Raw genomic sequence first — 27,723 nt, forward strand, 5'->3', positions numbered from 1 at the left:
GCTATCTACTCAGAATATTGCAAAATGTGCTTTCACCGAAAAGCTATTTTAAAATCGGACACGGCGATTGCATAAAGGAGTTCTGTATCTATAATTCTTAAATTAATTATGTTTTTTGTGAACGTTTATCGTGAGTAATTTAGTAAATTCGGTTTTTGATATAAATATGAACTTGATTGAACAAAACATGCATGTATTGTATAACATAATGTCCTAGGAGTGTCATCTGATGAAGATCATCAAAGGTTAGTGCTGCATTTAGCTGTGGTTTTGTTTTTTGTGACATTATATGCTAGCTTGAAAAATGGGTGTCTGATTATTTCTGTCTGGGTACTCTGCTGACATAATCTAATGTTTTTCTTTCATTGTAAAGCCTTTTTGAAATCGGACAGTGTGGTTAGATAAAGGAGAGTCTTGTCTTTAAAATGGTGTAAAATAGTCATATGTTTGAAAAATGGAAGTTTTCGGATTTTCGAGGACTTTGTATTTTGTGCCACGCCCATCATTGGATATTGGAGCAGGTGTTCTGCTAGCGGAACGTCTAGATGTAAGAGGTTAAGCGGGAAAAATCCATATATTAGCCGCGTCATTGTTTAAGCCGCGATGTTCAAAGCATGGGAAAAAAGTTGCAGTAAATTACGGTAGCTGTGTTTTGGGGTTTTTGTGATGCATCTAGTTGCTTGGAAAATGGCTGTGTGATTATTTGTGTCTATGTACTCTCCTAACATAATCTAATGTTTTGCTTTCGCCTTAAAGCCTTTTTGAAATTGGACAATGTGGTTGGATTTACGAGAAGTTTATCTTTAAAATGGTGCAAAATAGTTGATTGTTTGAGAAAATGGAATTATGAGATTTTAGCTGTTTTGAATTTGGCGCTCTGATTTTCCACAGGCTGTTGTCAAAATCAATCCCGTTAACGGGATAAGAACAGGAAGGGGTCCCCAACAGGTTAACCTCTCTAGGGCCGGCGGGACGAAATCGTCCCACCTACGTAACAGCCAGTGGAATCCTGTGGTGTGTTATTCAAATACCTTAGAAATGCTATTACTTAAATTTCTCAAACATATGACTATTTTACACCGTTTTAAAGACAAGACTCTCGTTAATCTAACCACACTGTCCGATTTCAAAAAGGCTTTACAACGAAAGCAAAACATTAGATTATGTCAGCAGAGTACCTAGCCAGAAATAATCAGACACCCATTTTTCAAGCTAGCATATAATGTCACAAAAACCCAGAAGACAGCTAAATGCAGCACTAACCTTTGATGATCTTCATCAGATGACACACCTAGGACATTATGTTATACAATACATGCATGTTTTGTTCAATCAAGTTCATATTTATATCAAAAACCAGCTTTTTACATTAGCATGTGACGTTCAGAACTAGCATACTTCCGGTGAATTTACTAAATTACTCACGATAAACGTTCACAAAAAAACATAACAATTATTTTAAGAATTATAGATACAGAACTCCTCTATGCACTCGATATGTCCGATTTTAAAATAGCTTTTCGGTGAAAGCACATTTTGCAATATTCTAAGTAGATAGCCCGGCATCACAGGGCTAGCTATTTAGACACCCAGCAAGTTTAGCACTCACCAAAGTCAGATTTACTATAAGAAAAATGTTATTACCTTTGGTGTTCTTTGTCAGAATGCACTCCCAGGACTTCTACTTCAATAACAAATGTTGGTTTGGTCCCAAATAATCCCTAGTTATATCCAAATAGCGGCGTTTTGTTCGTGCGTTCAAAACACTATCCGAAAGGGTAAATAAGGGTTACGAGCATGGCGCATTTCGTGACAAAAAAATTCTAAATATTCCATTACCGTACTTCGAAGCATGTCAACCGTAAAAAAGCGATAATATTCCGACCGGGAATCTGCATTTAGGTAAACAGACGAAAGAAAATAAAGCATGGGGTCGACTCGGGCACGCGCCTAAGCCCATAGTACTCTGATCGGCCACTTGCCAAAAGCGATAATGTGTTTCAGCCAGACGCTGCCTCGATATCGTTCAGCTTTTTCCCGGGCTCTGAGAGCCTATGGGAGCCGTAGGAAGTGTCACGTTAGAGCAAAGATCCTCAGTCTTCAATAAAAAGAGCCAAGATGAACAACAACTTGTCAGACAGGCCACTTCCCATATAGAATCCTCTCAGGTTTTTGCCTGCCATATGAGTTCTGTTATACTCACAGACACCATTCAAACAGTTTTAGAAACTTTAGGGTGTTTTCTATCCAAAGCCAATAATTATATGCATATTGTAGTTACTGGGCAGGAGTAGTAACCAGATTAAATCGGGTACGTTTTTTATCCGGCCGTGTCAATACTGCCCCCTACCCCCAACAGGTTAAAGAAGAGAAAGACCATGCCTACGAGGCATATTCAAACAGTGACAGTGTTACGAGAGATATTTCGGTTACAATGACGGACTACATCATTGATTTCGAACAGAGGTACAATAGGATGCGCAAGTACAACATGGTTCTCCCGGATGCAGTGTTAGCTTTCAAGTTGCTAGATACTGCCTGTCTATATGGTAGGGAGAAACAGTTGCCTTTGACTGCTTGTACTGTGCTGACTTTTGCATCAATGAAGTCGGCACCAAAAATTATTTTTGGTGAAAAGACATCTGTCGCGCCAATAACAGATGGAATGCAAGTGAGTGACGCAGCATATTACACAGCAGCGGAGAAAAGGCGCCAACAAGTCATGTTCTCAAGACAACCAGAAGGGGGCGCCATTGCCCGGCACAAATCCACTGGACAAATATGAAAGGAGATCAAAATGTGCTATTTGTCAAAGCACTTATCATTGGGTTAAAGACTGTCCTCATAAAAATGAACAAGTTAAACTAACAGAGGAAGAGCAGTGTAACATTACACTGTTTTCAAACTAATCTGCTTCTGATACTGAGATTTTTATAGTTGAATCCTTAAGAGTCTGCTGTGATTGATACTGCATGCATGCTGACAGTGTGTGGTGCAAAATGGCTTGATAGCTATGTCAGTGAACTAAATATGAAAGAAGTACAAAATATGTTTGACACACCAAGCAACAGAGCTTTCAAATTTGGAGATGGGAGAATCGTCCATTCTACCAAGAGAGTTAAGATACCAGCAAAAATTGGTCAGACTAAGTGTCACATTGAAACAGAGGTGGTCCCTACAGATATCCCCTTACTATTAAGCAAAGCTTCCCTCAAGAAGGCAGGGGCTGTAGTAGACATAAAAAATGACAAGGCAGTGATGTTTAAACAACCTGTGACTCTTGAACGTACTACCTCAGGCCACTATTGTGTAAACATTTTAGACAAAGACATCACACAGAGTCCATGTAAAAATGAGATGTACGAAACTGGAAACCAAGTGTACTATAAACGAGTTGACTGTCGAGTGGAAAGGACCAGGAGTAGACATTGGCCAAGATGGTGTGGTGATATTTGTGAGGCACGGACGCACCATTGTCAGGGTGCATCACTCAAGATTGCGGAAAGTAAATGATCAACAAGACTGATTCTCAAGCAACAGCCCCTCTGTCTCCTAATGAAAATGACAAAAAGGACACAGTAACAGACACAAACCTACCGGATGTCGCATCCAATGATATGGATACTGAAACTGACACAGGAAATGGAGCAGAGACCTTCAACCATGCCACAGATAATACTGTTGAGCGTTCAAATGAGGAAAACATTCAACAACAGCCACATGTGTTAAGACAACATGGTTGTTCCAATCTGAAAACTGGACAAACTGTTAAATACATGGACAGAGAAAGTGGTATTCCACATACAGCAACCCTCATTGGACGAGCAGCAAACTGCAAAAAGAAAACAAAAAAAGAAAGCCTGAAGCTAAGAGCGAAGGAACACTGTGGAAACTAAAAAAGTGTGTGAATGGCCTGGCAGATGCATCACTCTACTGGTACAACAAAGTCAAGGCAACAATGCTGAATACAGGTGAAAAAATGTCACAAGTGGATCCTGCAGTCTTCTATTGGCTTGATCAAGACTGCAATGTGACTGGAGTACTTGCCTGTCATGTTGATGACTTTATCTGGGGTGGCTCACAGACCTTTGCTAAAACTGTGATTCCACACCTCAAAGCTGTTTTCCAGGTTGGCCATGAGGAGCATGATAATTTTTGTTATGTTGGCATAGAGTTTATTACAGTTGATGGAGCAATACTGATGCAACAGGAGAGCTATATCAAGAATCTTCAACCCATCCACATAGATTCTTCAAGAGCCGTACAAAGGAATTCCCCCCTCTGTGGAATTGAAGCTGATCAATTGAGGTCAAAGATAGAAATTGTCCTATGGGTTGCTAGACAGAGTAGACCTGATGTTTGATTGGTTGCAACTTGGCATCTAACACAACACGCCACTGTACAAACCATTCATGAGACAAACAAAGTTGTTCGTAAACTGAAATTACAACAAGTGACTAAAGTTTCAGCTTGTTGGAAAAGAGTTGAAACTAGTTGACTTCAGTGATGCTTTCCTAGGGAACCTTACAGATGGAGGCACAGAAGGTGGACATCTAATCTGGGTGAAGGAGGAAGATTCTCACCTATCTGTTGGCAGTCAAAAAGGATCAGAAGGGTTGTCCGAAGCGCACTTCCTCGAAACTCTTGCTCTTGCGGATGGAATTGACAATGCTATCTTTCTTGCAACTCTGTTCTCAGAGCTTACCACTGGTGAGACAAAATGGCACATTCTACCTGTAGTTTGTGTCACTGACAACTACTCATTAGTTGATGCTGTGAAGTCAACCAAGTCTGTCACAGAGAAAAGACTTCGTCTTGAGATTAGCAGCAACAAGGAACTTATTCAAGCACAGAGAACCCAGCGGATTCTGTGGTCAACCTCAAAGAAACAGCTTGCTGACTGTCTGACTGAAAAAGGAGCATCAGGTCTTGTCTACAGGCTTGAGTAATACAAATAAAAACTTTGTCACACAACCCATTTGTAATGGGGAACTTGAATAACCTTGGACATTTAATTATGTTGTTTTATTTGTCTTTAAAGAAAAGTGGGAGATTGTTAAATTCATGTTTTAAGTATCCCTATATTTCTGTTATTACGGGGCTATCACTCTGTCAAGAGTGCACCTTGCTGTTGATGGACCTAGCCTGGAGTGCGATGGCTACCTTGTAGTGTGTTCATATGGTATAGTAAACTTTGTTAAACTGGAACCTTGTCATTGTGTCATTTCGAGTTAACAGTTGCTCCTTTGGGACTCCACTGATTACTCTCCCAAATGCATCATATCATGTAAAACACATCTCATACCTGTTATTTCTCTGTACTGAAAGTGCTCCATCTTGACTGCTGACATGCAACATTTCGGGGGACTGATGAACAAAATACTAGCATAGTTTTTGAGTGTAGTATTCCTTTAATATCCTCACCTCATACTCCGTGCATGTCTCTGCGTAGTTGCTTCTTGTTCGATAGATACTAAGCAGCCTTTCATTATATAGAAACTGACGCCTTTATTTTTTGCAGGCATCCACACTAAGGATGATAACTATAATGATAGGTATAATTTAACTATAAAACGTTGGCGAGCATCCACACTATAGGAAAGTTTTGCAATTCAAAAACAAATGCTGTTTAGCCTCCACCTTTTTTACGTTACTGATTTCCTCGTTGCTCAAGTGTTTTTGCAAGTAATTTCTATTTTTCTACTGGTTGTCAATTTCTTTGGATCTTTTTCACTGTGCTCATCTCTCTGTCTGTGCAACCATTTGCAATGCTAAAATGTTATCCCTAGCCAAAAGTGATCCCCGACTTCATTTGGCCTACATTCAGCAATTAACAGCAGCAAGCCTGCTTCTCTCCATGTGAAGGCTATTAGGTCTAGAATAAAAAATACATGAAATAAACGTCCTATGGCTTTTGTAGCCTATAGCTTTTCCTGGAATTTCACAAGAACGGAGTAGGGATGAGGATTTAAAATAATTTCACAATTCAAATAGTATCATGAATTTTTGTTGGATATCCGGATCTTCAAAATACATGTTTTTTTAATGTATGTTTTTAACCTGAGCATTACTACGTGAGGAAGAGCCTGGTGCACTATTGCTGCAAAGGTGCCTGGTGAGATGGGAGCGAGCAGACGGAGGCAGAGAGTGAGACGCTACAGCCAAGACCAGCTAACTTGTAGCAGACAGTGTCATTTATCATCCCATATAACAGTGCCTGTATTAACTGGAGTAGCCAATGGAGACCTTAACCCCATTCAAATAAAACAACAGCCTACCTGAAGGTTGCTCGTTGTAGTCTACTCTTTCTCATTTCGCTAACTTTAACTCTGTAATTTTATTCCGTCTTGCATTGCATTAATGAACTCTCACTACACTTGTTACACATTGAGACTCTTTTTGCTGCTTTGATTGGCCAAGATAAACAACAAGCTACACACTTGAAGGCTGCCGGACAGCTGCCAGGCTTTTTTATGGGGCGCATGTCTTAAAAACTACATTGAAAAGTTTGTTGTATTAAATTAATCATTATAAATGTCATGGTATATCCTTGCAAGTAACAATGTCATATGGATATTTCAATTTAATAGAGAAAATCATTTTCAATGTTAAAATAGGCCTATTTTTGGCCCACAGAAATTCATACATACACAGCATCAGTTTGAATAACGTGCACTTACTATAGTAAAGAGTCTTGCGTCCATAGCTTATAGCCTATTGTGCACTGTAACAGCTGGAAGATGGAGGCTATAGTTGTGTAGCCAAATTAAGAAGCTTAATAGTGCTAAAAATATTAACCTGTCAAAGTGCAAGAATCAAAGCTCCACTATTGATTAGGCCTACGTTTTTAGGCAGTAACATTATTCTACCTAGGCTACAGTTCAGTGAGGAATGTGTTATTGTTATCAAGTTAGTACACAATTATTGTCTAGGGCTATATATAAACTGCAGTGATGTAGGAACATTTGAATAACTGCCCGAACATCCTGTTTTTAATGCTTCTTGCTGAAATAAATGCATACAGCCTAGGCCTGATTATGCAACCATTTGGATCGGTTATGGGTCTATTCTCAACTGTTTACAAGGTCCAAAAAGGTTCAGTACATTAGCAGGCTACATGTTGTGTATTTTGATCACACTATCGCGCGCTCTCTCTCCTTTCAAAACTCCCCACCAGTTATTTTGGCTCCTGTATTTTACATTCAGCAAGCAAGAACAAGCTGGAATTTCTCCTCAATAGACTATTAGTAGTACATAAAATGCTTCAAATCAGTGTACAACAAGCTATTGTAGTCTGGCTTTTCCTGGGACTCCAAGACTAAAGAGGAAAAGCTGTAGTGGAGAGGCCAGGTGCATAATTGCGCAAAGATAACCTTGAAGACATACTAGAGATGTGTAGCCTTAGTTAGAAGCGTATGCAACCCATTATTCATTAGCTAAATATTAGCCCTAATACTGCACTGAATAGTCTATACCCAATGAATTTACACAGTGAAATATTTGTTTTAATCAGATGATGAAGTGACAGGTAGCCTAGGATAGACTGGACTGTGCACTTCCCAGGCTACGCTCCCAGTCCCGTGGGCATCCAGCTCAAAAATCTCTCCAATTGATTGAACTTTTTAGGGACAAGAAAAGGACTAGGCTAGAACAATGCAATAATGCAACAAAAATAATGCAACAAAAATGTCAATCTTGTCACATTGCTGCAGCTCCCCAAGGGGCTCAGGAGAGGCAAAGGTGGAGTCATGCGTCCTCCAAAACACCCACCAGCTTAACCCGGAAGCCAGCCGCACGAATGGGTCGGAGGAAACGCTGTTCAACTGGCGACCGGGGTCAGCCTGCAGGCACCCGGCCCGCCACAAGGATTCGCTAAAGCGCGATGAGCCAAATAAAGCCCCCCTGGCCAAACTGTCCCCTAACCCGGATGACACTGGGCCAATTGTGCGCCGTCCTATGGGACTCCCACAGCCGGTTGTGGCACAGCCCGGGAATGAACCCAGGTATGTAGTAATGTCTCTAGCACTGCGATGCAGTGGCTTAGACCGCTGCGCCACTCGGGAGGCCCCAATAATACTATTTCTTTTAATACTTTTTTGTGAGTAAAACAATTCTAGTCTGGGCTGTAACCTGCAGCAAATATCATTTCAATTACTGCTAAAAAAGCCCTGTTTTGAATGCATGTTTCATTTCAAAATAATAATCTAGCCCAGTGGTTCCCAACCAGGGGTACTAGGACTTCAGGGGGTACTTGGCCAGTCCACAGGGGGTAGTTGAGAAGACTCATGAGACCATAGACTTGCTGGTCAAATGCACACATGGGGGTATTCCGGGCAGAGTATAATTCAGTTGGTGGTACACTAACTAAAAAAGGTTGGGAACCACTGATCTAGTCTATGCCTGATTTGGCAACTATTTGGATCAGTAATGGGTATTTTCTATACAGTTTACAAGGTATAGGAAGGCACATTAGCTAAAGCCAGACAGGGTGTATTTTGTCAGGCTGTATCAGTGTTAACAGATAACATTGGAAAATATGTCCTTCTCATACTGATATGCGCTGTTTGTTGTGGATCATCATTCTCCCAAGTCGTCCTGTAATTAATGTGGCCACCAATATGCTCACACATGCCCAGTTATTCAGGCAAGCTAACCGTGCACTCTGCTTCTCTCCTCTTCGAGCATCCTCGCGCACCTACAACAAAGAACACTTCAATAGAACGCATTTTTGATTGGTTGTCAATGTTTTATTGTCGGAGGGACAGGGAAAGAATCTCTCTGAAAGTGATCCAAACGTTGGCTCTCGTTATCATTCTTAACTGCTTTTGTAGTTATCGTTGTAGTGTGAACACTCTTGTTCACTCGTTATTGTTATAGTTATCGTCCTTGGTGTGGACAGCCCTTAACACCCAAGTCAAGTTGAACTGGTCTTACACGCTATTAGAGTAAAGATGGGCATGGTGTGTGTCGCAAATGGCACCCTTTTCCCTATGTAATGCACTACTTTTGTCCAGAGCCTGGTCAAATTTAGTGCACTATATAGGGAATAGGGTGCCATTTGGGATGTATTAATTGTGTGTCCACGCTGTTTAGCCTATAGCCCTCATTTGATTTCTAATGAGCGTTCTATGTCTTTCTCTGCCTTCAGTTCACCAACAACAACATCCCGTCCTTTGCGTCCATCGTGGCCCACGAGCTGGGCCATAACCTGGGCATGAACCACGACGACGGGCGTAACTGCCACTGCGGGGTCACCAGTTGTATTATGAACTCGGGCGCCACGTGAGTTTTCCTCAACCCTCAAGACTATTTTCACCACTTTTCCCATGGTGATCTGTCCTTACATAAGGAGGGTGAAATATTGCTGTGGTGCAAAGTTTCCCCAAAGAACATATCTGGGATCAGCTTCCCCAACCCCAATCCTAGCTTTAACCATTAGTGGGGAAAATGCATCAGTGTCGTCTCGGGGAAACCTCACTCTACACCATCACATATCCTGGTACTAACCCAGCTTCTTCTGTCTCTTACCCCCTCTCAGTGGTTCGCGGAACTTCAGCAGCTGCAGCGCCGATGACTTTGAGAAGATGATCCTGAACACGGGGGGCAGCTGCCTGCTTAACATCCCGCGTCCGGAAGAGGCCTACAGCGCCCCCTACTGTGGCAACAAACTGGTGGACATGGGAGAGGAGTGTGACTGTGGCTCAGACAAGGTGACGAATTGCAAAGTGATATGGTGCAACGTTGGTATCATTTCCATTTACTTCCTGAATTGACTAAATTGAAATGGAATATACTCCAACCCTGATATGGTGATAAGCCCATAGACGGGGCTCTAAAGTGCTACCATGATTACAGAGAATCATGAATGATGAGGGATAAATATCATACCCTCCAAAAATCCTAACCTCCCCTGTTATTGGCAATGGTTAGAGATTAGCATATCTTGGGGGTATGACCTCTTAACTTTTTCACTCATCATTATTCAAGATTAATTCATGATTATCTGTAATCATGGTAGCATCCACATTTAATATAGAAGTTTTCAGAAACATGTTCTTATGTAAAATAAAAGTTACTCCAAAATGACACAATACATTATTTACCATTCATTTCTACTGGTCACAACATCATCTAAAACACAAACAAAACATACTGCATAATGCATTCAACAAGTTTGTAAAGTCACAAGGCGTGCTATGAATATGGGACCTTTGATTACTTTAAAAAACATGTAGAGAGTGAGACGTAGAGAGTGAGACGCTAATCGGCTACAGCCAAGACTAGCTAACTTGTAGCAGCCACAATGTTATTTATCATCCCATATAACAGTGCCTGAATTGACTGGAGTAGCCTAGAGAAGCTAGCTAGCTAAGCAAGCCAGCTAATTAAGACCACATTTTGCTCTTTTTCTCCTTAACCCCATTCAGAACTACTACCGCCAGTTGACGATCCCTGATATAGGGAATAGGGTGCCGTTTCGGACTACAGCAGTATTTTTGAAGAATGCCATAATAGTCTGTGATGGTGGCCTCCTGCTCACTGATTGTTCATGGTGTTTGTTTCTCCCCCTACAGGAATGTGAGAAGGACCCGTGCTGTGAAGCCAAGACCTGCAAGCTCAAGGGTGGAGCACAGTGTGCTTATGGAGTGTGCTGTAAAAATTGTCAGGTAACTTCCATTTAGTGTAGCACTGCTGTCTATGTTATTGGTATTAAAAACCAAGTCAACCATCAGATTTTTTTTACATGAACTACAAATTAGGGACAGACTAGAAAGAAAGGAATTTGAACAGCAGCAATATTCACCACATACTTGGATAATTAAATACTATTAAGCTTTTTTCAAATACTTATAGCGTTTGCTTTCGTCTACCTAGTTTGCTAGATACAGTGCCTTCAAAAAGTATTCATGCCTCTCGACTTTTCCACCATTTGTTGTGTTACAAAGTGAGATTAAAATGTATTTAATTATAATTTTTGGTCTACGATCTACACAAAATACTCTGTCAAAGTGGAAGAAAATATTAAACTTTTTAGTTATGGAAAATAAAACACTAATATACAGTTTATTCAGAAAGTATTCAGACCCCTTTACTTTTTCCACATTTTGTTACATTAAAGCTTTTCTGTAATTGATTACATTTATTTTTCCCTCATCAATCTACACACAATACCCCATAATGACGGAGCAAAAACTTGTTCTATTTTATATATATGTGTGTGTGTGTGTGTGTATCACATTTACATAAGTATTTAGAGTCTTTACTCAGTATTTGGTTGATGCACCTTAGGCAGCAATTACACCCTTGAGTCTTCTTGGGTATGACGCTACAAGCTAGGCACACCTGTATTTGGGGAGTTTATCCCATTCTTCTCTGCAGATCCTCTCAAGCTCTGTCAGGTTGGATGGGGAGCGTCGCTGCACAGCTATTTTCAGGTCTCTCCAGAGATGTTTGATCGGGTTCAAGTCCCGGCTCTGGCTGGGCCACTCAAGGACATTCAGAGACTTGTCCCGAAGCCACTCCTGTGTTGTCTTGGCTGTGTGCTTAGGATCATTGTCCTGTTGGAAGGTGAACCTTCGCCCCAGTCTGAGAACCTGCTCCAGAGCGCTCAGGACTTCATTAAATATCTGTCTGATTGGTGGAGTGCTGCAGAGATGGTTGTCCTTCTTGAAGGTTCTCCCATCTCCACACAGGAAATCTGGAGCTCTATCAGTGACCTTTGGGTACTTGTTCACCTTCCTGACCAAGGCCCTTCTCCCCCGATTGCTCAGTTTGGGCGGGCAACCAGCTCTAGGAAGAGTCTTGGTTGTTCTAAACTTTTTTCATTTAAGAATGATGGAGGCTACTGTTTTCTTGGCCTTCAATGCTGCATACATTTTTTGGTACCCTTCCCCAGATCTGCGCTTCGACACAATCCTGAGCTCTACGGACAATTCCTTCGACCTTGTGGCTAGGTTTTTGCTCTGACATGCACTGTCAACTGTGGGACCTTATATAGACAAGTGTGTGCCTTTCCAAATCATGTCCAATCAATTTAATTTACCACAGGTGGACTCCAATCAAGTTGTAGAAACATCTCAAGGATGATCAATGGAAACAGAATGCACCTGAGCTCAGTTTCCTATTTTATAGCAAAGGGTCTGAGTACTTATGTAAATATGGCTTTGTCATTATGGGGTATTGTGTGTAGATTGAAGAGGGCCATTTTTTTTAGAATACGGCTATTACGTAACAAAATGTGGAAAAGGGGAAGGGGTCTGAATACTTTACGATGCACCTGAATCTAGATTAGGTAAGTATTCAACCCCCTGAGTCAATACATGTTAGAATCACCTTTGGCGATTACAGCTGTGGGTCTTTCTGGATAAGTAAGTCTCTAAGAGCTTTGCACACCTGGATTGTGAACTCCTCTCACTGTCAGCTGCGTTTATTTTCAGCAAACTTAACAAGTGTAAATATTTGTATGAACATAAGATTCAGCAACTGAGGCATAAACTGAACAAGTTCCACAGACATGTGACAAGCATAAATGGAATAATGTGTCCCTGAACAAAGGGGGGGGGGGGTCAAAATCAAAAGTAACACTATCCGGGGGGAATGGCCCTAGCCCTCACCCTCTGATTCAACAGGTCCCAGACGTGCTAAATGGGATTGAGATCCGGGCTCTTCGCTGGCCATGGCAGAACACTGACATTCCTGTCTTGCAGGAAATCACGCACAGAACAAGCAGTATGGCTGGTGGCATTGTCATGCTGGAGGGTTATGTCAGAATGAGTACCACATGAGGGAGGAGGATGTCTTCCCTGTAATGCACAGCGTTGAGATTGCCTGCAATGACAACAAGCTCCGTTCGAAGATGCTGTGACACACCGCCCCAGACCATGACGGACCCTCCACCTCCAAATCGATCCCGCTCCTGAGTACAGGCCTCGGTGTAACGCTCATTCCTTCGACGATAAGCGTGACCCCGACCATCACCCCTGGTGAGACAAAACCGCGACTCATCAGTGAAGAGCACTTTTTGACAGTCCTGTCTGGTCCAGCGACGGTGGGTTTGTGCCCATAGGCTACGTTGTTGCCGGTGACGTCTGGTGAGGACCTGCATTACAACAGGCCTACAAGCCCTCAGTCCAGCCTCTCTCAGCCTATTGCGGACAGTCTGAGCACTGATGGAGGGATTGTGCGTTCCTGGTGTAACTCGGGCAGTTGTTGTTGCCATCTTGTACCTGTCCCGCAGGTGTGATGTTCGGATGTACCGATCCTGTGCAGGTGTTGTTACACATGGTCTGCCACTGCGAGGACGATCAGCTATCCGTCCTGTCTCCCTGTAAGTCTATCTTAGGCGTCTCACAGTACGGACATTGCAATTTATTGCCCTTGCCACATCTGCAGTCCTCATGCCTCCTTGCAGCATGCCTAAGGCACGTTCATGCAGATGAGCAGGGACCCTGGGCATCTTTCTTTTGGAGTTTTTCACAGTCAGTAGAAAGGCCTCTTTTTAGTGTCCTAAGTTTTCATAACTGTGACCTTAATTGCCTACCGTCTGTAAGCTGTTAGTGTCTTAACGACCATTCCACAGGTGCATGTTCATTAATTGTTTATGGTTCATTGAACAAGGTTGGGAAACAGTGTTTAAACCCTTTACAATGAAGATCTGTGAAGTTATTTGGATTTTTACGAATTATCTTTGAAAGACAGGATCCTGAAAAAGGGACGTTTCTTTTTTTGCTGAGTTTATAATAGTTGTCCATTATTCGTTAAAAACTTCTTCAAGCTCTTTGAAGTTGGTGTTGATCATTGCCATTTTCAAGTCTTGCCATAGATTTTCAAGCCAATTTAGGTCAAAACTGTAACTAGGCCACTCAGGAACATTCAATGTTGTCTTGGTAAGCAACTCCAGTGTATATCTGGCCTTGTGTTTTGGGTAATTGTCATGCTGAAAGGTGAATGTGTCTCCCAGTGTCTGTTGGGAAGCAGACTGAACCAGGTTTTCCTGTAGGATTTTGCCTGTATTTAGCTCTGTTCTGTTTATTTGTATATTTTTTAAAAACTCCCTTGTCCTTGCCGATGACTAACATACCCATAACATGATGCAGCCAACACCATGCATGAAAATATGAAGACTGGTACACCGTGATGTGTTGTATTGGATTTGCCCCAAGCATAATGCTTAATATTCAGGAGAAAAAGTGAATTTCTTTGCTAAAAATAATTCAGTATTCCTTTAGTGCCTTATTGCAGGTTAATGTTGTGGAGTACCTACAATGTTGTTGATCCATCCTCAGTTTTCTCCTATCACAGCCATTAAACTCAATAACTGTTTTTAGGTCACCATTGGCCTCATGTTGAAATCCTTGAGCGGTTTCCTTCCTCTCCGGCAACTGAGTTAGGAAGGAAGCCTGTATCTTTGTAATGACTGAGTGTATTGATACACCATACAAAGTGTAATTAATAATTTCACCATGCGCAAAGGGATATTCAATGTCTGCTTTTTTTTTTACCCATCTACAAATGGGTGCCCTTCTTTGCGAACCATTAGAAAACCTCCCTGGTCTTGAATCTGTGTTTGAAATTCACTGCTTGACTGAGGGACCTTACAGATAGTTGTATGTGTGGGGTACAGAGATGGGGTAGTCATTTAAAAACCATGTTAATTAAACACTATTATTGCACACAGAGTCCATGCAACGTATTATGTGACTTCGTACACGCATTTTTACTCAACTTATTTAGGCTTGCCATATCAAAGGTGTTGAATACTTATTGACTCAAGACATTTCAGCTTTTCATTTTTATTCATTTGTAAACCTTTCTAATAACATATTTCCCCTTTGACATCGTGGGGTATTATGTGTCGACCAGTGACGCAAATCTAAATTTAATCAATTTAAAATTCAGGCTGTAACACAACAAAATGTGGGAAAAGTCAAGGGGTGTGAGTACTTTCTGATGGCACTGTAGGCTGGGTTTGCAGTTTTGCAACTATTACATTTTTTTCATTGCAGCAGGCAAACTCAGTCAAGCCCAGCTAAAGTACTGAAGTTAGTTTGAACAGTTTGAACCCAGGTCTAATATTCACACTGTTCATGTGATGTCTTTACTCTCTTAGTATTTGCCAGGGGGCTCAGTGTGTAGAGGTAGCAATGATGAGTGCGACCTCTCGGAGTACTGCAACGGCTCATCTGCACTGTGTCCAAGCGACGTCTTCAAGCAGAACGGCCATCCCTGCAAAGTGGATAAGGCCTACTGCTACAATGGGAAGTGCCAGCACTACGATGGACAATGCCGGGCTATCTTTGGCCCAAGTGAGTTCCCCTTTGCTCTGCATAAGAGGAATTCTGCTGCCTTCTAAATCACAATGTCCAGAACCATTGCTTATGAGTGCCCTCTGGTGGTACAATTGTTCTCCCTGCTGTTCCTACTCTCTTTCTCCTGGTAGTACAATATTTATAGACAAATCAGTGCAAATAAACCAATAGACACTGTACTGTAAATTCATCCATTTCCCACTTGTTGTACAGAGGCAAAGGCTGCCCCAGAGGTGTGTTTCAAAGATGTCAACTCCAAGGGGGATCGTTTTGGAAACTGCGGCTACCAGAACTATGGCTACAAGAAGTGTGAGAGCAGGTCAGACAAATTCTGTGACTTGCATTCTTGTCAATGTATAATCGACAGCAAATACAGTTGTCAACAATGTATGTTGACGGCATGAGGAAAATGTGTACTTGTGTGTGCACCCGTCTGTCACTCTGTATAGGAATGCCATGTGTGGGAAGCTGCAGTGTGAGAACGTCCAGTCGGTCACCGTCTTTGGCATCGAGCCCTCCATCATCCAGACGCCCATCGCCGGAATCAAGTGCTGGGGCGTTGACTTTCTGCTGGGGTCGGACGTTCCAGACCCTGGCATGGTGAACGAGGGGACCAAGTGTGGGGAGAACAAGGTAAGAGGAGCCAGTCGAACCAGTTGCAGGACCACTTTGGAAACGGGTTGGTTTTAGGAGCTATCCTCTGGGGAGCCATTGTACATTGTATAATTTTTTCACCCAAATAAATTCCATTCAATTCCATAGTCTATCATCTTTGTTAGAGACCATTTCCGGGCGATACAGTAGTTGCAAAGCCCAGATGCAGTTATTTGCGTCTGCGTACAGAATTAGGTACGCTGTTCTCCATTTTCGTAGGAGCGTTTCACTGAGCGACTTCTCACGTTATCGCTCCACAGGTCTGTTTGAATTACGACTGTCGGAGCGCCGACGTGCTCAACTACGACTGTGACATCCAGAAGAAATGCCACAGTCACGGGGTAGGTCATTCACTACTACTAAATTTATCGTCTCCCGGGGTGTGTCCTACAGGTGTCTGGGCTTTGTCTAATACGCTTGCCTTTTCCGCTTTTAGGTGTGTAACAGTAACAGGAACTGCCACTGTGAGAACGGCTGGGCACCGCCCTACTGCGAAGCTAAAGGTTACGGCGGCAGCGTGGACAGCGGCCCTACGTGGAACGGTGAGTGACCAGCACAAAGGCCCTCTAAGAGCAGACTCCATGGGCGCATCTGAATCATAGTCTAAAGAAGAATCTTCTTCTCCTAATCTACCTGCTATGATCTGAAGACATCTGTGTGTTTTGGATACCAAATGAGTGTAAGCAATATGGCCTAATGAGAATTTACTCATTTAGTCTTACCTCTCCAGATTAAAAATAGATTTTTCAAAGAGGACAATAAGAGGCTACTTGAAGCCAGTTGAGATGCAAGACCTTGTGTCAGTCTATGTTATTTCCTAGGATACATTCAAGTACAGTATTGTCAGACAGGTTGACTTGGACTGTTGGTCCCTTCCCCTGACTGTTGGTTCCTACCTCCTACAGACAAGGACACCTCCACAAGGGATGGGCTGCTGGTTTTCTTCTTTCTGGTACTGCCTCTGATGGCGCTGGGCTTCTTCGTCTTCTTCAGGAGGAATGAGCTGCAGAGGCGCTTCTGCAGGAGGAAAAGATCCCAGGGCTACGAGTGAGTCCACTTCATCAACTTCTCTTAGTCTGCGTCCCAAATGTTATTCTATTCTATACACCGAATTCCTTTGCCATATAGACCATATTTATTTCATGATTGCCCTTGACTTACTTTAAAGACGCGATATGTAGAATTTAGCTCTGACGATTACTGGTTTTAAAAATTTTGAAGTTTCTGCCTGATTCCAGCTTATATGACACAACAAGCAAGTGTAGAGAATCATTGTACCATCTAAACCACTGTGAAATATGTGTTCAATAACAAAAAATATATTTTTAGCTGTTTTGAAGTTGATGTACAAAGAAACAAAAACGAAAGTTATGGGGAAGCAAGGCCAAGCATACAAATATTACACATAGAACAGATCTACCACTTGTCAGACTTGATGTCACTAACCACGTTTCCATCCCCAATTTTGAAGCGAGTAAAGTCATGTCGTTTAAAAACATAATCACGACAGCTGTGATGGAAACAGGAAGTTTCGGTATAATTTTATTAATGCCAACAGATGATTTGTTCGTTCGACATGGTGGCACGGTGATGAGCTTAATGCCGCTTTCCTAAAAATATTGAGGGTCTTCTACTGGTGACATGATGATCAATGCTTGACTGCTGTTTGACAAATAAAAATATTCTTGCTCTTATCCATAATAATCTTGTCATGTAGACTAGCCTACCCTCACAGCCTACCCGCACTGTATCTGCAAGCTGTTGACTAGAGCGCAGGTGCCAAGACCAGAGTAGGCACATTTTCTATTTAACGCAACAGATTTTGTTACAAAACTTTCAGTACAGTTGAAAACGTGATGGAAACACATTGAACTTTATATGTTTATTCTGTAGAAGAAAACCTGAGTGAGAAAGTACATTTTGTGTGAACTTCGCCATCACACACATTTTTATCCCCAACAAGTCTATTTAGTGGAAAAGTACCACTGGTGGGAAAATGGTCATATTTTCTTTATGCAGATTCTAGAATATTTGCATGAAAATCTGTTGCCAATTGGATGGAAACCTAGCTACTGAGAATGACAGATCTTGCATTTGTATCTGAAATGAACATAAAACTAAATAATAGGAAATGCTTGTTTGTTTTTTACCTCCTGTGCACAGGGCCGACAGCAGACCTCAGGCGAACACTAGCCGAGGCCCTCCTCCAAGAGCCAACCCCAACATCATTGTCAAAGACAGAGTGAGTCTCAGTCACCAAACTTTCCCATGAAAGTTTCATGGTGGCATGGATGTAATCTTTAAAACCACCAAAATTTTAAAATAATTCTCTAACCCATAAATGACAGACTTGAGGCTAGTAGATTCTCTCCCTGTATCTCATCTATCTGTCTTTGATTGAGAAACATTAAACGGGCTGTGCCCCAGGTTGTCTGAAAAGCAGAGGTTGCAACCAAAATAATTTTCCATTCATTTTGTTCTGAACAGTACCATTATTTTTTTTTGTTCCGTTCTGAAATGGTTTAAACACCAAAAAAGTAAGTTTATATCGTTCCTTTTTTAAATTTTTTTTTTTCTTCACTTAGATGACATTCAATTATTTCACCAATGGATAGATCAGCGTGCTATGGAGCGGGAAAGCTATGTACATGCATTGGACAGACAAGTGTTTTGCGTAGGGTGCGACTGAAATTTTGCGGGTGAGGAGCGCTCTGTGTATGAAGCGCTGGGCATCTTGTTATGACATGCCAAGTCTGAATTAGACCCACGGAATTATACCTACGGAGGAGCGGCTTCTATGAAGGAACTTTGAATGTCTTTGAACTTCAGAGCGTTGGCTTAACTAATGTTGGACTAGAGCTAGCCCTTGATCATGACTCTCAGTTCCATTAATGAATCGGAGGTGAAAGATTTACCGCTCCTTCCGGACCAGGCCCAAATCCTCGTCATTCGCATGAAGAAGAGACGCCGATACACGGGCCGCAGATCTGGGTGCTTGGTGAGAATTTGTCGGAGAGTGGATAATCCGCCTTTACCTACTGTCCTACTGGTGAACGTGCAATCACTTGGAGAGTAAACTGCATGAGCTCCATTTGAGACTATCCTACGAACGGGACATCAATAACTGTAATATCTTATGTTTCAACAAGTCTTGGCTGAGTGAGGACATGGATAATATACAGTTGGCTGGGTTTTCCATGCCTCTGGAAAGACTAGGGGTGGTCTGTGTTTATTTGTCAATAACAGCTGGTTCGCGATCTCTAATATTAAGGAAGTCTCTTGATAAACTGTACACCACACTATATACTAAGAGTTTTCATCTATTTTTCAAAGCTGGCTATTTACCACCACAAACTGATGCAGGCACTAAGACCGTACTCAACAAGCTGTATAAGGCCATAAGCTAACAAGAGAATGCTCACCCAGAAGTGGCACTCCTAGTGGCTGGGGACTTCAATGCAGGAAAACTTAAATCCGTTTTACCTCATTTCTAACAGCATGTCAAGTGCAACCAGAGGAGAAAATACTCACACGGAGATGCGTACAAAGCTCTCGCTCACCCTCCATTTGGCAAATCTTAACATAATTATATACTCCTGATTCCTGCTTACAAGCAAAAACTCAAGCACAAAGTACCATTGACTCGTTCAATACGGAAGCGGTCAGATGACGCGGACGCTAAGCTACAGGACTGTTTTTGTAGAACAGACTGGAATGTATTCTGGGATTCATTGGGAGGCATTGAGTAGTATACCACATCTGTCACCGGCTTCATCAATAAGTGCATCGACAACGTCGTCCCCACAGTGACCGTACGTACATATCCCAACCAGAAGCCATGGATTACAGGCAACATCCGCACCAAGCTAAAGGCTAGAGCAGCCGCTTTCAAGGAGTGGGACACTAATCTGGACGCTGATAAGAAATCCCGCTATGCCCCCACGACGAACCATCATACAGGCAAAGCGTAAATACAGGACGAAGATTGAATCCTACTATACCGCCTTTGATGCTTGTCTTATGTGGCAGGGCTTGCAAACTATTACGGATTATAAAGGGGAACCCAGCCGCGAGCTGCCCAATGACGCGAGCCTACCAGACAAGCTAAGTGCCTTCTGTGCTCCGAGGCAAGCAACACTGAACCAAGCATGATGAGATCCCCAGCAGTTCTGGATGACTGTGTGATCATACTCTCTGTAGCCGATGTAAGACCTTTAAACAGGTCAACATTGCTTTGAAAGGCTGGTCATGGCTCACATCAACACCATCAGACCCACTAGAATTCGCATACCACTCCAACCGATCCGCAGATGATGCATTCTCTATTGCATGCCACACTGCCCTTTCCTACCTGGACAAAAGGAACGCCTAAGTGAGAATGCTGTTCATTGACTACAGCTCAGCGTTCAACACCATAGTGCCCTCAAATCTCATCACTAAGCTAAGGACCCTGGGACTAAACACCTCCCTCTGCAACTGGATCCTGTACTTGCTGCCAGGCTGCCCCCAGGTGGTAAGGGAAGGCAACAACACTTCTGCTACGCTGATCCTCAACACGGGGGCCCCTTGGGTGCGTGCTTAGTCTCCTCCTGTACTCCCTGTTCACCCACGACTGCGTGGCCACGCACAACTCCACAACCAAGTTTGCCGACAACAACAGTGGTAGGCCTGATCACCGATCAGCCTACAGGGATGAGGTCAGAGACCTGGCAGTGTGGTGCCAGGACAACAACCTCTCCCTCAATGTGAGCAAGACGAAGCTGTTTGTGAACTACAGGAAAAGGAGGGCCGAGCACGCCCCATTCATATCGACGGGGCTGTAGTGGAACGGGTCGAGAGCTTCAAGTTCCTTAGTGTCCACATCACTAACAAACTATCATGGTCCAAACACTCCAAGACAGTTGTGAAGAGGGCACAACAATGCCTATTCCCCATCAGGAGACTGAAAAGATCCTCATTGGTTGCATCACCGCTTGGTATGGAAACTGCTCGGCATCCGACCGCAAGGCGCTACAGAGGGTAGTGCGTACGGCCCAGTACATCACTGGGGCCAAGCTTCCTGCCATCCAGGACCTCTATTTCAGGCGATCTGAAGAAGGCCCTAGAAGTTGTCAGACTCCAGCCACCCGAGTCCGACTGTTCTCTGCTACCTCAGGGCAAGCAGTAGCGGAGCACCAAGTCTTGGTCCAAAAGGCTCATTAACAGCTTCTACCACCAAGCCATACGACTGCTAAACAGTTAATCAAATGGCTACCCAGACTATTTGCCCACACCCCCCCCCCCCCTTTACGCTGATGCTACTCGCTGTTTAGTATCTATACCTATATGTACATATTACCTTACTTTTAAGAAAACTCTACATTGTTGGCTAAGGGCTTGTAAGTAAGCATTTCACAGTAAGGTCTACACCTGTTGTATTCGGCGCATGTGACATAATTGATGTGATTACATTACACCATAATGCCGCCTAGAGTTTTCGAAGACACTGGAATAAGTTTCTTAATGACAGTGAGGGCTTTGCATAGGCACTTTGTTGCAGAACATGAAATAACGTTATTACCTGGTTCCCATTCTTTTAAAATAAAAGTTCTGTTCCGTAACAGAATAGATCGCTTTCGTTCTGGTTCTGTTACTTGAAAAAATGTTGTTCCGTTTCTCGGTTCTGTTCCCTGAACCGATTCCTACCCCTGCTGAAAGCAACCTCTTTTACCATGTACGGAGGAGTCCATTGTAGCAACATTATGTTAAGTTGAGGCATGTTTACTGTAACCACTATTTCTGTTTTTAGCCACTTGAGTGTGTGACCAGGTCTTGGTGATATTCACTGTCTTGAAAGTCATAGACATAATCTGAGTCCCAAATAGTACCCTAATTCCTATACCATAGTGCACTATTTTTGATCAGGGTCCCTACACACACATTTGGTTGAGTCCTATGGGCCCTGGTCAAATTGTATGCACTAAATGGGGTGCCATTTGTGATGCAGACCTGTATTGATGGATGCTTTGTTTGGTAATGACGAGGCTCCTTCTTCTTTCCCCATGTAAAGCACCAAGCTCAGTTATTACCACCAGAGGAGGTAAAATACTCTAATTTGTTCTTAAGAGGGTCTGTGGGGCATTGCTTCTGTATTCCCTTTTATTCTTCTTTTCTACCAATCATTGGGGCTCTGCTGAATAAGACACAACACAAATATTTGAACACCACTATTTGAACACCATTCTGGGCTTTCTGTGTTATTCTGGGCTTTTCTTCTATAGAAAAGTTTAAAATGAGGAATGTGCTTATGTAACTATACATGCTAAATGTTTTGGCATCTACTGTACCCAACTTAAATAGAGGATTCTCTCTCAGCCCACTGGAGTGGCAGCAACACAGCAGTAATGCAACATGGCTCAGCACGGCCTTTTCAACTGAGGAGTTTTTAATTGCCACTGTTCTGCTGTAGGGCGCATGCTGTCCTATTCTATCCTAACCTTAGTCATTTACTCCCATACCAATCAATGTTGTAACCAAACCTAGGTCACGTACAAATGTAAAAAACTTTTAGTTATCATGTCTGCGGTGACCTAGCAGTTAGTTCCGCTGCCACCAACACCCGTTTGCATATGTGCATGGGTTCGAATCTGGCCCAAGCCTTTCTGACACACACTACATCCATCTTTCCCACTATCTCTCCTCTGTACAATAAAATACAGAAAATCCTTAAAAATATATAAAAAATACTTTAAAGTACTTGAGCTGCACATGATTTAGTTTGCCTGGTACAATTATACCAATGGAATAGTCCCAAAAGTGTACAGTCAAAGCGAAAACAAGCGCACCTCATTTGGAAGTATTTGACTTTTATACACTGCTCAAAAAAATAAAGGGAACACTTAAACAACACAATGTAACTCCAAGTCAATCACACTTCTGTGAAATCAAACTGTCCAGTTAGGAAGCAACACTGATTGACAATACATTTCACATGCTGTTGTGCAAATGGAATAGACAACAGGTGGAAATTATAGGCAATTAGCAAGACACCCCCAATAAAGGAGTGGTTCTGCAGGTGGGGACCACAGACCACTTCTCAGTTCCTATGCTTCCTGGCTGATGTTTTTGTCACTTTTGAATGCTGTCGATGCTTTCACTCTAGTGGTAGCATGAGACGGAGTCTACAACCCACACAAGTGGCTCAGGTAGTGCAGCTCATCCAGGATGGCACATCAATGCGATCTGTGGCAAGAAGGTTTGCTGTATCTGTCAGCGTAGTGTCCAGAGCATGGAGAAGCTACCAGGAGACAGGCCAGTACATCAGGAGACGTGGAAGAGGCCGTAGGAGGGCAACAACCCAGCAGCAGGACCGCTACCTCCGCCTTTGTGCAAGGAGGAGCAGGAGAAGCACTGCCAGAGCCCTGCAAAATGACCTCCAGCAGGCCACAAATGTGCATGTGTCTGCTCAAACGGTCAGAAACAGACTCCATGAGGGTGGTATGAGGGCCCGACGTCCACAGGTGGGGGTTGTGCTTATAGCCCAACACCGTGCAGGATGTTTGGCATTTGCCAGAGAACACCAAGATTGGCAAATTCGCCACTGGCGCCCTGTGCTCTTCACAGATGAAAGCAGGTTCACACTGAGCACGTGACAGATGTGACAGAGTCTGAAGACGCCGTGGAGAACGTTCTGCTGCCTGCAACATCCTCCAGCATGACCGGTTTGGCGGTGGGTCAGTCATGGTGTGGGGTGGCATTTCTTTGGGGGGCCGCACAGCCCTCCATGTGCTCGCCAGAGGTAGCCTGACTGCCATTAGGTACCGAGATGAGATCCTCAGACCCCTTGTGAGACCATATGCTGGTGCGGTTGGCCCTGGGTTCCTCCTAATGCAAGACAATGCTAGACCTCATGTGGCTGGAGTGTGTCAGCAGTTCCTGCAAGAGGAAGGCATTGATGCTATGGACTGGCCCGCCCGTTCCCCAGACCTGAATCCAATTGAGCATATCTGGGACATCATGTCTCGCTCCATCCACCAACGCCACGTTGCACCACAGACTGTCCAGGAGTTGGCGGATGCTTTAGTCCAGGTCTGGGAGGAGATCCCTCATGAGACCATCCGCCACCTCATCAGGAGCATGCCCAGGCGTTGTAGGGAGGTCATACAGGCACGTGGAGGCCACACACACTACTGAGCCTCATTTTGACTTGTTTTAAGGACATTACATCAAAGTTGGATCAGCCTGTAGTGTGGTTTTCCACTTTAATTTTGAGTGTGACTCCAAATCCAGACCTCCATGGGTTGATAAATTGGATTTCCATTGATTATTTTTGTGTGATTTTGTTGTCAGCACATTCAACTATGTAAAGAAAAAAGTATTTAATAAGATTATTTATTTCATTCAGATCTAGGATGTGTTGTTTAAGTGTTCCCTTTATTTTTTTGAGCAGTATATTTGACCCAGGTTTGGTGGTAAGATCACAGCAAGTTACTTTGTGTATACTTTGTGTTTATCGGTGTTCTGCTCTGTCACCATTTTTGTTTCTCCGCCACCTCTTCTGTCTGTGGTGGAAAATGGCAGCACATTTTCAGGGCAAATTCAAAGCAGGATATAGACATTTATTCACATAAATTGCAGACTTTCTGTTCATCATGATGGAATGGAGTTTTTTGTTCACATAAGAGTCAAATATGTTAGTAAACTTGAAATAGACAAATAATAGGAGTTTTGAGGGTATGTTGTTTTTATTGAACGTTAGTTGGGGAATCCTACTATTTAGTGAGTTTACTCATGTGTATTCATCCCTGCATTACAATCTTTCCTCAGTTATGATTCCTAACCCTACTCACACCCACCCACAGCTGCCATTACCTGCACCCCATACATAGGCTCACAATTGTTATGCTGAAGTTGTTTTGGTGTTACCTTCCACTGAGAGTGATATTTATGTTCATTGCAGGTTGTGCAGACGAGCAGGACCGTCTCTGTGCCATCTTATGTTGTCAGACCACCTCCTCCCTATTCAAGGTAAAGATTGTACTTGCTACTTACTACTCATTAGGCCTACCTTTTTATATGATGTAAGCGTCAGCCCTTAATTTACAAATGTTTGTTTATTTTTCTCTTAGACCAACACCTGCTGCAACACAACTTGTGCCTCAAAGACCTGCACCCCCACCCCCAGTCTAGCCCATGGAAACGCGGTCAGCCAAAATCCACACATGAAATGCAGTCACTTGACATAAGAGGCACACCTGCAATACAGAGTTGTAAAACGAACTGGACCAGTTTCTGATCCACTCCAAGGGGTCTTTTTTGTTGTTGTTGCAAGAAGCAGAGATGATGTTTGGCTATATAAGACCCCTGCTACCAATTGCATACACTTCACTTCTCCTTGAGCAACTGTCATAGGAATGTAAAGATGACATGCAAGCCCTTGATGATCATAGTGGGGAGTTTGTGTTGGTTAAGTAAAACATTTTAATTAACATTTTAGACAAACCTGATGGTGCTGGTGGGAATGTAATCCATGCGCCGGCTTAACTGATACTGCAGACATTTACCTGGTTTGGATCATACTGCCTGCAGTTTACCCTCTCTTTGGTCCTACTGTATGATGATGATTTGTGTACTTTATTCCATGAAGACATTTTTGACTCCTCAGATGCTTTAATCAGATTCAGACCACATGAGTTTAACATAAAACGTTTTTTTATTTTCACTTGGTTAATGGTAATATGCAGCCTTTCATCACTTGAGAACCCGCAGATATTTAAAGTTTTGCAGTATTAAATCTGGTTTGAATTAGTTGTCTTATAAGTGTGTCCCATACAGTACAATAATGTTGCTCTTACAACCTTAATCTTATGTTGCCGTTAATTTAGCTTAAAAAACATGCTGGATTTCTATCTTCATTTTTCACCTTTTGGAAATTAAGACGATATCGTGAACATATTGGATGATGAGCTAGACTATGCCTGGACCTTTTGACCGATAAATGGTTTCTGTATTTGGTCACCCAATACAGATATTCATAGCCTGTCCCTTTTGTTACAGTTCTTCTATTCAATACATTTTATTGGATACTTATATTTTCCAATTTAGCCATTACCCCCAATGGATTGCCCAAATTTAGACACCTTTATTAATCATTTGATTAATAAGCCGGGTCTAAGGGCATTCCGTTGCGACAGCTTGTGAGATAAACCCTGGTCCAATGACCGTACATGCTAGCAGCATGCGTGACGGTGTTCGAAATGACATCCATAATCGGTAGATGGGTCTGATTCATAGGTTGCCGTTTGCATCGCCGAGCAGTGAAGAAACTAGCAAATCACATTTTTAGATGCTAACCCTCCTCCCCAAATCAAAATCTAATATGGATGCCAATGTTTTGTTCTCGCTTTGTGCGCGCACATTCCCTCAACTTCCCACATGGTGCCTATATTGTGTGGCTGATTAGCTTGACAGACAGGTGTGAAACACAGACATGTGTTCACGCAAAATGAGAACACAATATAGAATCCATAATTGGTTTTGATTTGAGGAGGTGGGAGGTAGCATCTAAAAACTGGATTTAATAGTTTGGTCACTGTTTGCATCGCAGAAAACTGAATAATCAATCAGAACCATCTACCGATTACGGATGCCATTTCGGAAGCAGGACACAAGCTGCTAGCAGGTTTTTTAAATTTATTTTATTTAACCATTATTTAACTAGGCAAGTCAGTTAAGAACAAATTGTTATTTACAATGACGGTCTACCCTGGACAAACCCTAACCCGGACGACGCTGGGCCAATTGTGCGCTGCCCTATGGGACTCCCAATCACTGCCGATTGCGATACAGCCTGGAATCGAACCAGGGTCTGTAGTGACGCCTCTAATACTGAGATGCAGTGGCTTAGACCACTGCGCCACTTGGGAGCCCCAACAGGTACCGTCATTGGTGCATGACTTATCTCGCAAGCTGTCGCTATGGAATTCCCTTAGACCCAAGCTACATACATTTTTTGAATTATGAATTAATGATATATACCCATTGATCGCTTTATTGTTTCAACTGCTAATTGCCACTTTAATGTGTGTCCATTTTATTTGACTGGTTTCGTTGTATCCCTGATTTGTTTGAAAAAATTATTACATAAAATAAGTAAATATTTAAGGGCTATGTAACATTTCATGTGATCATGCCATGTTTGCATTTTGAGAAACTATATCGAGGTCAATGGCCTATGCATTGAAAACTGGTGAACGTTCTGAAATGTGTTTACTGTATATTCGGACATGATGATTTTCCAATGACGGGAAGGAAGCAGGTCATGTGGCTTTAGAAGCATCCTGTCTCAGACATTTGAAAGACACTGCCTGCATAAACGTTACTGAGGCATCCTATAGCAATATGGCAATCCTCCCACCTCTTTGATGGTGCATACAACAACCAACTTCCTTAGCCACAATAAAGACTGACTTCTTCAAGAACCAATGTCATCATGTCATACTTTAGTAGGCCACATGCTGAAGTAGACTTTTAACAAATGTTTGTTTGAGGATCATGTACGTATGTGGTTGACATTTCACGTTTTATGTTTGCAGAATGTGAAAATGATTTGATTGGCCTGATTGAACTGCATTTCCTACATCTTCCAGGTTCTCTGTATATGATTATGATGATGTGATAGCTGGCAATCGTGAAAATGTCTGACACTTTGTGATTCAAAGAAAGTCATGGCTGCCTTGATTGGACTAATAGGTGGAGGTGATTTTTGTAATGCATATGAAAT

At 42.6% G+C, this 27,723-nt stretch overlaps 1 protein-coding gene across 2 annotated transcripts in view; it reads left to right on the forward strand.

Moving 5' to 3' along the window:
* adam9a (ADAM metallopeptidase domain 9a) overlaps window positions 1-27,421 on the forward strand; it is a 104,021-nt gene extending 76,600 nt beyond the window's left edge. The window contains exons 11-23 of one of the 2 annotated variants that reach the window (XM_014174863.2): window positions 9,149-9,282; window positions 9,539-9,710; window positions 10,575-10,667; window positions 15,110-15,305; window positions 15,522-15,627; window positions 15,758-15,941; window positions 16,223-16,303; window positions 16,399-16,504; window positions 16,868-17,009; window positions 18,126-18,204; window positions 22,012-22,041; window positions 24,901-24,968; window positions 25,070-27,421. In XM_014174863.2, coding sequence (XP_014030338.1) covers window positions 9,149-9,282; window positions 9,539-9,710; window positions 10,575-10,667; window positions 15,110-15,305; window positions 15,522-15,627; window positions 15,758-15,941; window positions 16,223-16,303; window positions 16,399-16,504; window positions 16,868-17,009; window positions 18,126-18,204; window positions 22,012-22,041; window positions 24,901-24,968; window positions 25,070-25,130 — 1,452 coding nt within the window. In that variant the 3' untranslated portion in view covers window positions 25,131-27,421. The remainder of the gene's footprint in view (window positions 1-9,148; window positions 9,283-9,538; window positions 9,711-10,574; window positions 10,668-15,109; window positions 15,306-15,521; window positions 15,628-15,757; window positions 15,942-16,222; window positions 16,304-16,398; window positions 16,505-16,867; window positions 17,010-18,125; window positions 18,205-22,011; window positions 22,042-24,900; window positions 24,969-25,069) is intronic. The other variant, XM_014174864.2, reaches the window with a different exon arrangement.
* The last annotated feature ends 302 nt before the right edge of the window (window positions 27,422-27,723 follow it).

The sequence above is a fragment of the Salmo salar genome, chromosome ssa26 (genome assembly GCF_905237065.1).
Source record: "Salmo salar chromosome ssa26, Ssal_v3.1, whole genome shotgun sequence".
Lineage (NCBI taxonomy): Eukaryota > Metazoa > Chordata > Actinopteri > Salmoniformes > Salmonidae > Salmo > Salmo salar.